At 34.3% G+C, this 13,003-nt stretch overlaps 1 protein-coding gene across 2 annotated transcripts in view; it reads left to right on the top strand.

Annotated features, from left to right (window-relative positions):
• Positions 1 to 12,081, top strand: part of IREB2 (iron responsive element binding protein 2) — a 54,355-nt gene extending 42,274 nt beyond the window's left edge. The window contains exons 16-22 of one of the 2 annotated variants that reach the window (XM_081291279.1): positions 383 to 507; positions 2,496 to 2,600; positions 2,694 to 2,836; positions 5,412 to 5,559; positions 5,643 to 5,765; positions 8,073 to 8,258; positions 8,988 to 12,081. In XM_081291279.1, coding sequence (XP_081147405.1) covers positions 383 to 507; positions 2,496 to 2,600; positions 2,694 to 2,836; positions 5,412 to 5,559; positions 5,643 to 5,765; positions 8,073 to 8,258; positions 8,988 to 9,098 — 941 coding nt within the window. In that variant the 3' untranslated portion in view covers positions 9,099 to 12,081. Of the gene's footprint in view, positions 1 to 382; positions 508 to 2,495; positions 2,601 to 2,693; positions 2,837 to 5,411; positions 5,560 to 5,642; positions 5,766 to 6,545; positions 7,434 to 8,072; positions 8,259 to 8,987 lie in introns of those variants that run through there. The other variant, XM_081291280.1, reaches the window with a different exon arrangement.
• The last annotated feature ends 922 nt before the right edge of the window (positions 12,082 to 13,003 follow it).

Raw genomic sequence — 13,003 nt, forward strand, 5'->3', positions numbered from 1 at the left:
TTCCTTTCTGAGTGAGTGTGTGTGTGTGTGTGTTTTCCCCCTAGAAGATATTTTTGAAATGTTTAGTGTACCTCCATTCTTTGATTTCATAAAGACTTAAAACATATAGTTAATAATTTCTGTGTTCATGTGAAGAAATGTAAAATATACAAGTCATTAGTCCTTTCAACTGCTTAAGACTGAAGCACCCTGTTGCTGAGTTACTTCCTTAGTTTCTGTGATAATGTCTTTGAAAAAGACATGAACATTTAAAGTTGTTGTTGTTGTTGTTATTTCCTTAGTTTCTGTGATAATGTCTTTGAAAAGACATGAACATTTAAGGTAGTTGTTGTTGTTGTTTGTTTGTTTTTAAAGAAGAAACATGTTAAAATTTTTTAACCAGGTACCGACCCTACTGGCAAGAACATTTATCTACATGACATCTGGCCTAGTCGAGAAGAAGTTCATCAGGTGGAGGAAGAACATGTTATATTATCCATGTTTAAAGCACTAAAAGAGAAGATAGAGGTAAGAGTCTTGTTTGTTTCTGAAATAGTTTGATAAAGTCACAGTGTTCTTTTATTTCATGCATCTTACTTTCTGGCTAGAATGAAAATGTAAATTAGCCAGATATGGTGGCGCAAGTGTCTGTAATCCCAGCAGCTCAGGAGGCTGAGGCAGGAGGATCGCAGGTTCAAAGCCAGCTTTAGAAATTTAGTGAGGCCCTAAGCAACTTAGTGAGACGGCTCTGTTTCTAAATAAAACATAAAAAAGCTGGGGATGTGGCTCATTGGTTTTTGCCTCTGGGTTCAATTCCTGGCGCGCGCGCACACACACACACACATAATAATAATTATGTTATTTGGAGTACACAGTTTTTAATGAGTTATATGGGCACTTTCTATCTGGAATTATTAATTACAAAGACAGTGCCTGGGATAGAATCGATTTTATTTACTTATTAGAAATATGTGGTGGCCACGTAACATTTGGTATCCTGAATGTGGGCACACTTCATAGAAACTGCCCTTGTTTGTCACTCCCATTCAGATGGCTCAGAAATCAAAAGAAGTAAGAGCAAATCTTGCTTTCACCAATTCCCTAGCCATTTACTTTACCTTTCTAGAACACCAGTGATGTCTTTTTTTTTTTAAAGAGAGAGTGAGAGAGAGAGAGAGAATTTTAATATTTATTTTTTTTTAGTTATCGGCGGACACAACATCTTTGTTTTTGTATGTGGTGCTGAGGATTGAACCTGGGCCTCACGCATGCCAGGCGAGCGCACTACCGCTTGAGCCACATCCCCAGCCCCAGTGATATCTTTTTAAAGTGCCTTTTCAGAGATGTTTTTATCACCTGTAAGCAAATTCAGATACACAAAAATTTATAAACAATATGAATGAAGGCAGAAACAAACAGTCAGCAAATATTTGTTGGGGCCTTACTATGTGTCAGGTACTCTTCTAGGTGGTTGGAATACATAGTGAACAAAGCAAAATTCTCATGAGGCAGACAGTAAACTGTAAAGAAAATAATTAGGTAAATTGTACATTGTGTTAAAAATAAGATCTATTAGAAAAATATCAAAGAGAATCAGTTCTTCGAATTTGGGAAATAGAATGCAGTGTTATATAGGATGACTGAAAAGCTAACATTTAAGCAAAGCTTTGAAGAAAGAAAATGAATCTGCCACATAACTGAACAAAGATAAAGACTTTTCAGGTAGAGGAAAAGTGTAAAAGCCTTACAAAGGGAACTGTGGTGAGTACAGTGTGACTAGGGCATAAAGAATAGGAAGGATGGTATAGGATATGATGTCAGTGGGAAGATGAAGCTCCAGATCACCTAAGGAATTTTAGGTCATTAGAAGAAGAGCCTTTGACCCTAAGAAGGAGAGCAATGGGGGAGGTTTTGAACAGAGGATCACTTTGATATCATAGTGAAAATATTTTGTGGGGAGAGTTGGGTAAGGAGGATAGAATCAGAAAGACCAGATGAAGGTAGTACAAGGTATAAAAAGTGTTGATGGAATGGATCTTTGAGGTAGCAGTGGAAGTGGTAAGAAATGGTGAGATTTTGGATATAGTTTAAAGGCAAGACCAGTAGGCGGTGATAGGGGACAAATGTATTCTAAAAATGTGGAAGTTTTTCTTTGTGATAACATTCCTATAGATTAACAGCACATTTAATCTCTTTTGCAACATGTGTAGATCTTTATTAATTCTTAAGCTTTGGGGGGACTCTATAAAGTCTTTTTGTTCAGTTTAAGTTGAAACTTAATTATTAATGTATTCCGGAGAACCTGGTGGGTTGGAATTTGACAGTCTTTATTCATTGTGTCAAAAATGTCATGATTTTATAGAATGTACTATGTTAGCTTTCTAAATAGATAAGGCCTTTTTTTCCCCCCTCTTTTTCAACTGACCTAAGTATTACATTAATCCCTTGAACATTTTCCTAAATTACTTTCTGACTTTTATCTTTGTTTTGTTAATCAACCCAAACTATATTCACAGATAGGAAATAAGCGGTGGAATTCTTTAGAAGCACCAGACTCAGTTTTGTTTCCATGGGACTTAAAGTCTACCTATATCAGATGTCCTTCATTTTTTGATAAACTTGTAAGTACTGTTTTTGTTTGATCTTTTTAAAGATTGTTATAGACTAAAAAACCTTGTGAAATATTAAATGCTTTGAACTTTTATACCTTGTAGACCAAAGAACCAGTTGCACTGCAGCCTATTGAAAATGCCCACGTCTTATTATATTTGGGAGATGCTGTTACAACAGATCATATATCACCTGCTGGGAGTATTGCTAGGAGTAGTGCTGCCGCTAAGTATTTGACAAATAGAGGGTATGTATACATGGTTTGGGGTGTTTTTGTTTACCTTCTTTTTACTGATAAAGAGGCTTATGCTGTGTTCTTTTATCCAGTAAGTAAATATTTTCTTAGGTAATTGTTAGTATCTGTGACTTAAGAACTGGGGGAAACCTTTACACCAGTCTTTGCTTATAATTTTAGAAATTGAAATTGCTATTTTAAATTAGGTCCATACAGTCTCAATAAACAACTGATAAACAAGATATTTCTTTTTCAGAGCTACTTTGTTGAAGTGTCAGCTTCGTTTAACCTACCAGTTGAGGCCTAATCATTTGGTTCTAACCAGCTTCCCATTATTGCAGTACAATAAATGTGTGTTTTATGAGCTATAAAATGTACATTCATGAGGCTAGGGTTGATGGTTATTAAATCAAAAGGCAACTTCTTTATCTATTTATTTATTTATTTTTAGTTGTAGTTAGACACAATACCTTTATTTTATTTATTTTTATGTGGTGCTGAGGATTGAACCCAGGGCCTTGCACGTGCTAGGGGAGTGCTCTACTGCTGAGCCATAACCCCAGCCCCAAAAGATAACTTCTTGATCCTAAAATTTTATAGAAACAATACATTTGAATGTAAAGGCCATTTATACAGGAAATACAGATCTAAAACCGGAAGATTTTATTTCATTTCTATATGATAATGATGTAAGTTACTCTATTATACAGCTGTTTTGCCATCAGGGACAGTTTTGCTAAAAGTAGACTTTGTAGTACTGGTTTCTGATTAGCTTTTGGATGCTTGTATGATGCTTGAACAATTCAAATTGTTCAAGTATTTTTTTTAATTGAAATATCTGATAAAAATAAGGGCTATATAACTTGGTTTGACCTGTAATAATAATACATTGCTTTTATTACAGAGTGGTTACAAATTAGTTAATCTTTAATCTTCCAGCACTGCAAAAGAAAAGAAAAAAAAAATAACTCGGTTTCACACTTTTAAAACGTATTATGAATTCTTGAGTACATTTAATTCAGTAGTTCTCATCAGAATTTTCTAAAAAGACACCCAAATCCCTACCACTCCCATCCTAAACTTAGAAGTTTAAATGTATAATTTTATGTACATAAAAGACCAAATGAGAGGCAGATAAAAGTTGTTGTTGAAGTACTTTTGTCCAGTTATTTATCTTTTTAAAAAAGTCATTTATATAGATAAAAGTAAACATCCCTAACACCCACATTGTGGGGGTTTTTTGGTTGTTGATTTTTTAAAATTTTATTTAATTTTACCTTTTTTGGTACTGGAGATTGAGCTCAAGAGTGCTTTACACTGAGCTACATCCCAGTCCTTTATTCTTTCTTTCTCCCCCACCCGCCTTTTTTTTTTTTTTTTTGGAGACAGGGTTTTGCTAAGTTGCTGAGGCTGTTTCAAACTTGTGATCCTCCTGCCTCAACCTCCCTAGTTGCTGGGATTACAGGCATGCACAAGTGTTCTCTGCTAACAGGGAGTTTGACTTTATAAATGTTTTCAGCTAAAAAATGAAGAAGGAATGGTTGAATTTAGTATCATTGCGTTTTCTAGTCAATCTATACAATGATGATCGGTCACTGATAACATTCCAGGAAAAGACAACAATTGGATATAGTGTGCCTCCTAACCAAAGTACATATAACCTATGAAGCATAGTTTCCAAAAATTAAAAAACCTAAATCTTATTGAGTCACTGGATCTGATGACATCTGGTTTACAAGAAATAATAGGACAGAAAAACATGTTATATGATACCATTGGGTTACAGTCAACATAGTCTAGATACAGAAAAGTATATAGCAAATGATCTAGTTTCTTTAGATAAAATACAAGGAAGGAGTTGGCAGGGAGGGAACATATAAATTATAACAGACTTGAAATCAACTGAATACGTTTGTAAACTGTACTTACATGCTGATTTGAACAAACCAACTTAAAATAGTATGGAGGGCTGGGTTGTGGCTCAGTGGTAAAGCACTTGCCTCACGTGCATAAGAGCCTGGGTTGATTCCCAGTGCTGTTTTTTTAAAAAAAAAGTTGGGGAAAAATCAAGGACATTTGACTATTGACTGGCTATCTGATATTTTAAAAATTTTTTTTGAGGTTTTTTTTTTTTTAATGAGGCTTAAGGATGGCTTTTTTTTTTTTTAAGTGTAGATGGACGCAACTTCTTTCTTTCTCTTTCTCTTTCTCTTTTTTTTTCCTCTCTTTCTCTCTCTCTCTCTCTTTTTCTCTCTTTCTTTCTCAACCCCTTCCCCAAGGATAGCATTTTTTAAAAGAAGCCATATGTTTTTTAGAGAAACATTGGAACATACAGTTAGAATATAATAGAGTTTTGCTGAAAATTAATTTACTAGGTGTGATTATAGAGGAAAAAGGAATCTATGAATTGTTTATTATAGATTGGTGTTAGGCTCATAGATATTTCGCTGTTCTGTTTTCTCTATTTTTGTAGTTGCTTGAGTTTTTCCACAATTAAAAAAAATTTTTTTGAATTAAGTTTTACATTTCAGTAATGCTTGGTTATTTTCCATTGGAGTAAAAACTGACTTTTATAATCTTTTCGTAGCCTTACCCCTCGTGAATTCAATTCTTACGGAGCCCGAAGAGGTAATGATGCTGTGATGACAAGAGGCACTTTTGCAAATATCAAGCTTTTTAATAAGTTTATTGGAAAACCAGCTCCCAAAACAATTCATTTTCCATCAGGACAAACGGTAAGGATATATACAAAGTATTGAGGCAGTTGCTCACAAAATCAAAATTTGTATTAAAGAGTTTGTGTCTATTTAATCTACAGCTAGATGTATTTGAAGCTGCAGAGCTGTACCAGAAAGAAGGTATCCCACTGATTATTTTAGCAGGAAAGAAGTATGGTTCAGGAAATTCGAGAGACTGGGCTGCCAAAGGACCATATTTACTGGTACTGATTTTTAAAATTTATTTTCATAAGCTTAAAATAAATGTTAATATTCCCCTTTGTCAGTAACATCCGCCAGAGTTTATTTAGCTTATTTGGGTGACCTCATGTTGATGGGTTTCTTTTCAGTGATTTCAGATCATATTTTGTACTCATCTAGTTGTATTAAATACTTTGATTTTTATTAAACCTACATCCTATGTGAGAAAGTCAGTATGACAGAGGGAAAGGAGATCCTGTCTTAAACTATGGCCTTATAATAATTATTTATACCTATTGATATTTGTACTTTCCTACTTTTCATTTAATTTTCACTGATTTGCTCTATCAAAGGTTAAGAGACTCAGAGGTAGTAGATCAAATTTCTCTCTCTCTCATCCATGCATGAGAATACATGTTTAAACCATATTCTCTCTCTCACACACACACACTCCTCCCCCTCAAATATGAGATGATGGTGCCTGGCTATCTGCTTGGAAGACATTTTTCTTTAGATGGCTTCTTTGTTGCAGGGCAAGTAAGCACTTTGCTGGAGATAATCATTATGTGACGTGTGCTTGCTGCCATTTCATATTTGAAAGTGCTTCTTTTTATAGCTGTAATTGTAAAACAGCTGGCCAAAGTGCAGCCTATTATTCATACTTCATTCTTTTTGAATCTTTAATCTCTTCCTTAAAATGTAAACACTCTAAGGAATTGTAGGAATAAACCAGATTATCTTTAAGTATTACAGGTGTAGGTTCCTTTTATTCTAAAAAAATTTTCTTATTTTTTATGTTGAAGGCTTCCCTGATGTAGTAGGTGATTCTGGCTCTCCATTCAGATAGACATTTAAAAACTGGGTATGATCTGTATTTTGTCTATTAGTAGGTCTTACATTGGATGATAAACTAACTTTGTCATTCAGAAGCCTATATGTCATTATCTGTTTGAGGCCATTCAGTTTCTTCAAGGAAAGAGAATTCAGAATGCAGACATCAGCTTAATCTCCATCTGGCTTTCTCAGGCCAGCCTTCCCCTATACTCACGTGTTCTTAGCAGGGGTGAGTCCTCCCAAGGGGTGAAAATTGCTTCGTAGGTGGTTAAAAACATTAAAAAAAAAAAAACAAATGCTGTTTTTATGTAAAGTACAGATAAACATAGTACATAAACAAATACACAGAATGTTTGCGGTATTAAGATTTTGAAAGGAATGGGGGAAAGATGGAGGAAGTTGTCATTAAGGGGGAAAATCTTAAGAGGCTCCTTAGACAATAATGGAAAAAAATTATAGAGCCTCCCTAATTCATTTTCTCCAAAGATTAAACATTTTACTTTTATCAGACTGGGGATTGAGCTAGGGATCGTACTGCTTTTTGTACACTTTTTAACCAGTACCTCAATGTTCTGAAAGTTCCATATATCTCTAGTCTCAAGACTTCCTTGAGCCCTGTTTACAGACTGACTTTATGGAGATCACTCTCTAATTTCATCATGCTTCAGTATCAACACTATCTGATAAATCAGTTGCCTATTTCTGTTTTCTAAATATTTATAGAATTTTCTCATTCCCTTTGTTGCCGAGTTTAGATCGTTATTTAAATGGCATTTCCAGAGAGAATGTTAGTGAACATGTTAGATCCATCATGTTTAAACAGAAATCCTCCTTAGGAGTCTACATGTCAGAGTAGCCACCTGTCTTCTGTAAATAAAGGCAAAATATGAACTTTTATTAAAAATTCTTATGTGAGTAACTCCCTGAGCTCTTCCTATATGGTAGGCTGTCAGTGCTTAATCCTGAAGTGGCAGGGGTAGGCAGAACAACAGGGACCTTTTAAAAAAGGGAAGTAGGGGGCAAGTACCAGCCATTGAACTCAGAGGCACTCAACCATTTATCCACATCCCCAGCCCTATTTCATACTTTATTAGAGACAAGAGTTGCTTAGTGGCTTGCTGAAGCTGAAGCTGGCTTTGAACTTGTGATCCTCTTGTCTCAGCCTCCCATGCTGCTGGATCACAGGCATGTGCCACTGTGCCTGGCTAACAGAGAACTGCTACAATTAACTTTGACCTTTTCCTCTTTTTTTTTTTTTTTTTTTTGGTGCTGGGGATTAGAACCCAGGGCCTTATGCATGCAAGGCAAGCACTCTACCAACTGAGCTATATCCCCAGCCCAACAATTAACTTTGATACAACAACATTGACCTCAGTATAGGGTATTAGGTCAAAAGTATTTACAAAAAGTTCCAAGTAGATATTTTTATTTTAAAATGCTCAATAAATCACCTTTTAGAAATGATTGGAGGAAATAACAATGTACATTTGTTACAGGGTGTGAAAGCTGTTTTGGCTGAAAGTTATGAAAAAATACACAAAGATCATTTGATTGGAATTGGCATAGCTCCACTTCAGTTCCTTCCAGGAGAAAATGCAGATTCCTTGGGTCTCTCTGGCAGAGAAACATTTTCTTTAACATTTCCTGAAGAACTATCTCCTGGAATTACATTAAACATAAAGGTATTTCTAAAATTTTCAAATATATTATTGCACCTATACTCAAGTAAATGGTTGTAAATTGAATATGGAAAGAGTTATAAATAGTGTACTGTCAGTTAGTGTACATAAGTCCTAGTTTAAGATGACTGTTTCCTACATTCTTAAACTGGGTAAATACAGTTTATGTTCTCTGAAGAAAAGTAGAAAGGAACTGAGTGCTTAGTCTAGATAAAAGACATGGAGGGAAATCTTGACTTCCAGTTACATGTGCCAACTTCTTCTTCCTATTTTTTCAGCTTTCTCTCTTGATCTAACTTTAACCCAAAATGAAGGCAGAAGTTCGGGGTTAGAATGGAATTTTACCTCTAAAGGGAAAAAGGCAGAGTAGTAGACATTACATGCAATGAATAACTTGGTGTAAAATGAATATTGATAATGAGTAGGAATTTTCACAAGTTAAAACCTAAATCATTTTATTTAGTGTTCTCAGTAGTGTGATACTTGTCATTTGGAATTAGTAATGAAAATACCTGTTTTTCTACTTAACTGTGAAGCCTGTAGTCAGATAGTCAGGTGTTTTTCAAGCAACAAAAGGGTTTTAGGCAGTCTGAATTTATGAAATTAGAACCAGGACAGTCAGACAAAATGTGCCACGTAGTCATTGAACCTGAAGACAAATGATCTTAACTACTACTAAGTAACACTTTGAAGATTTTACCACTCACATTAGATGTTTTTCTTTGTTTAAAGACAAGTACTGGAAAAGTATTCAGCGTGATTGCTTCCTTTGAAAATGACGTGGAAATAACATTGTACAAACATGGAGGATTATTAAACTTTGTGGCACGAAAATTCTCATAGTATCTACTCACCGTGGATGTCTTTGATAACTGGTAACTGCAAACCTTTTGTGCTGGACCCAGGAATCCTTGCCATGGAGCTGCAGATAGTCCCAGTATACTCACTTATTTCATCCATGGATGTAAATGATTATGAATCAACGTAGTGACTGAAATGAAATCTTCTTGATTTTAAATAATATACGAATGGTGCTATTAACATTGCTAAAATCAATGTGTGGAGTGTGTTGTGGAAGAGATCTGTAAGTATGGGTTGGGGGGGTGCGAATATTTTATCTCAGACCATTTTGTAAATAAAGGCAGAATTTGAACTTGTGTTAAAAGATTCTTATATGAGTAATTTCCTGAAGTTGTTTGTTTAGTTTTGCACCTATAAAACTGTACTACTGTTTGTTGGTTTAAGAGTAGCAGATTGAAATGAGAGAAACCAAAGTAGACTCTAAAATAGTGGATATTGGAAATCTGATTTATTAATGGACTTTTTAAGTGTAGTAATTCCTTTTCAGAATTGAGCTGGACACAATTGGCATTCCTACTTTGTAATATAAGCCAGGTTTATCCTTTGTCTCAGTCTAACAACAAGGAATAGAATCCACCCCACATGAAATCATTCTGTCCAGCCAAAGTTTCCTCCACATCTGAAGATGGACCATTGCAGAATATAAATGATTATGTGGCACACTGTATTTACAGTGAAAATATGAATTGCCTTGATGCAGCCCTTAATTTTTCAGTACTTTGCCACTGTGCCCCTCCGGCAAGCCTCAGATGACATTACATTAATTGGATGAGATCATTTTGCTCATCTTATGTGATACTCTTACTTCTGTTACTTACTGTAGGTATCACCAACTGACATTCCACATTCATTTTATGGATGCTAAAGAGAACTTGAATCATTAAACTCTAGCTTGATTTCCTCTAGACTTTTAAATTATCCACCCTAAATTATATGGGTGCTCACCCCTAAGCATTTTTTAAATGTTAATACTTCTTAATTTTTTAAGTTGACTTTCTGTCATTTCAAATCATTATTTACTTGGGATGTATGATTCTATTAATTTTGTTATGGTTTGTTTGGTTTTAACCAAAGTGGACCATGAGGATAAAACACTTAAGTTGTTGCTGTCTGAGTATTAAATATTCTCAGTATGCACGTTTACCATATCACATCAAATATTCTGTCAACAAGGTTATTTGGTAACTTTTTTTAAAAGGTTGGATAATTATTTTCAGAAAATCCTGCACCTTTTTTTAAATTAAGAAATTAAGCTTAGCAGCAAAAAGTTAATTGTAATGATTTTTTTTTTCACATGAAGATCTTCATATGACCTAGTTAAGTTGCATTTCAGAATTAGCTTATGTTGCACAGAATAAAACATTACTGATTTTAAGCTATAATGCTCAAACGAGTAGGTGAAGACCACTGAGAACTTTGCACAGAATCAATCATACAGTCTTTTGAAAATATTTTGCAAATATATATTTAGTCAATAAGTTGAGCTAGATTTTGACAAAACAACTTCCCTTGTTTATTTAATTTTTTATAAACATTTTTCTTGGTATTTTCAAATCATATTGTGTTCTTGATATATGCTATATATGTCAGTGCGTGTGTTTTTGATTTACCTAAAAACATGAGTTAAGAATGGAGTATTTACAAGTTGAATGTTAAAATATCTGTTACATGCTTTGAACTAGTAATTCCAGATTGTGTGAGAGGGAAAATATAAATTTTTAAGGCATACTCTATGGTCAATGGGCAGAGTTATGTACATCAACAACAGCTGATCCAAGAGTTGATGATAAAGCTAGCTGGCTATTAATTAAAACATTGGCATATCCAGTCTACCTAGTCCAATAATGATACAAGCATATCTTGTATTTCAGGAACAAGATCAAGTTTAACTCTTGCTTATATACAATGAACCATAGGGCTTGATAAGCATGGTTTTAAGTGGGGGAGGAGTCAGAAATACTAGCGTGATATCTTATAATTCTGCCATTAGCCAAATGCTGCAAAAATATGGCATCTATTGGTTTTTATTATTTTATGTACCTCTTTTGTTGACTATATAAGTAATTTCATGTTACCAAAAAAAATATTGTGTAAAAGAAGTGTAATAGGCGTACAAGAAAGCAAATCAGTATTGTAAACTTAAGTACAATTTCAAAAGTTATTAACCAACAGCAGCATTTTTTTTTTTATCTTTAAAAACTTTATGCTACATACTATCACCATTTTCATACCTTTGGGTTTTGCTAGTCCTATTAAATGAGTGAAAGTGTCATCCAGCCACTGAATTGCCATTGTTATTTATACTTAAAAAGTTCCCAGGGTGACAATTGTTGTTATATCCTGTTTTATCTTCATGCTGACACTTGAATGAGAGGTAGCAGAAACCCTTTCACCAGGTTACTTGGATTTTCACTGGTAATTGTACTAAACGCTATAAAGCTAAGAGCTAAATTGGAGTCATGGGTAACATTGTGTGCATTTTGTCTTCACAGTGATGAGTGACAGGATGATGAGAAATTATTTGACTGCCGTTTTTCTATGGTTGAATTAAAGGACACTTTTTTTTTTTTTTTTTTTTTGCCTTTAGGTTTAGGAAAAGATACTAGGATACTGTATGTTGTTGGCCTTATCTTAGTTTGATTTGGAGTATAAAAAGTGGGGGGGAACAGGATGGACTTTGGCTTTCTTGGTGTTTTTTTGTTTTGATTTTTTTTCCCCCTAAAGGGTGACAGTGCTGATGTTTCTATCAATTTTACACACAATATGTGGCTATGGAACCATATATCTCATGTATCTATAAATCATTGTCTATTATTTAAAAGCCAACAAAACAGTATAACAGTTTTAAGTTCAATAATGTTAAGTATTGTATAGAAATATATTGGAGGCAAAGTTCAGTTGATGACAATTGTGTATATGTTACTGATGCTGTAAATTATTTTTAATAAAGAAAATTGTATTATCACATTTGACTCATTATAAAGTAATTTTGTAGTAATTGAAAATAAAACACTATGCCTAAAAAAAAAAAAAAAGAAGACATGCTAGGCATGATCATGCATGTGTATATCTCAGTTACTCCAGAGGCTGAGGCAGAAGGATCACAAATTTGAGGTCAGCCTCAACAACTTGAGACCCTGCCTCAGAATTTTTAAATAATTTTTTTAAAGGCATGGGGATGTAGATCAGTAGTAGAACACCCTTGAGTTCAATCTCCAGTATCCAAAAAGAAAAGAAAAAGAAATTGGTTGCAATCTAAAAATTTCTCTTCAAATATGTTTTCTAAATGTTGAGACAGCTATTCCCAACACAACTGCCAGATGTAAACCACAGTCATTCTCATGAGTCCTTATCTCTAGTTGTCCCTTCCACTCTAGGGCAAATATGAATGAAAATCAAGGTAAACATTTGATACAGGGGTAGGCTAGTCTTAAGTTGAATTTGATTCCAGGAGTGTTCTAACAGATACATGGATTTTTTTTGAATTAGTGTATAGAGCTGAAAAGACTAATCTCGGGATCCTTTATACAAATAACATCTCTTAATTGGGCAGCCTTTTAACAGTCAAGAAGTGGAGACTGCCTACTGTGCTAGGCAATCCATGCTATTCTCTGAAGTTTTGATGGTTAAAAAAACTTTTGTTTAGAGTTGAAGTCTCCTTGTAGTTCATACCCACTGATTCTACTTCTCCCTGATGTGTCTGTGCATCTTTTATACAACTAAAAATGAAATCTATATTTAGGTAGACTGAACCCTTAACAAATTGCATCTATATAATCTCCATACCATGGATCTTTTATTATGGAGTTAAGTTAACATCCAGGACAAATTTGGAGGTCTCATGCTATGAATTGTGTATTCTAGGAGAAACTAGGTTGGTTTTGTTT

Source organism: Spermophilus citellus, assembly GCF_964194105.1.
Source record: "Spermophilus citellus genome assembly, chromosome: 4".
NCBI lineage: Eukaryota > Metazoa > Chordata > Mammalia > Rodentia > Sciuridae > Spermophilus > Spermophilus citellus.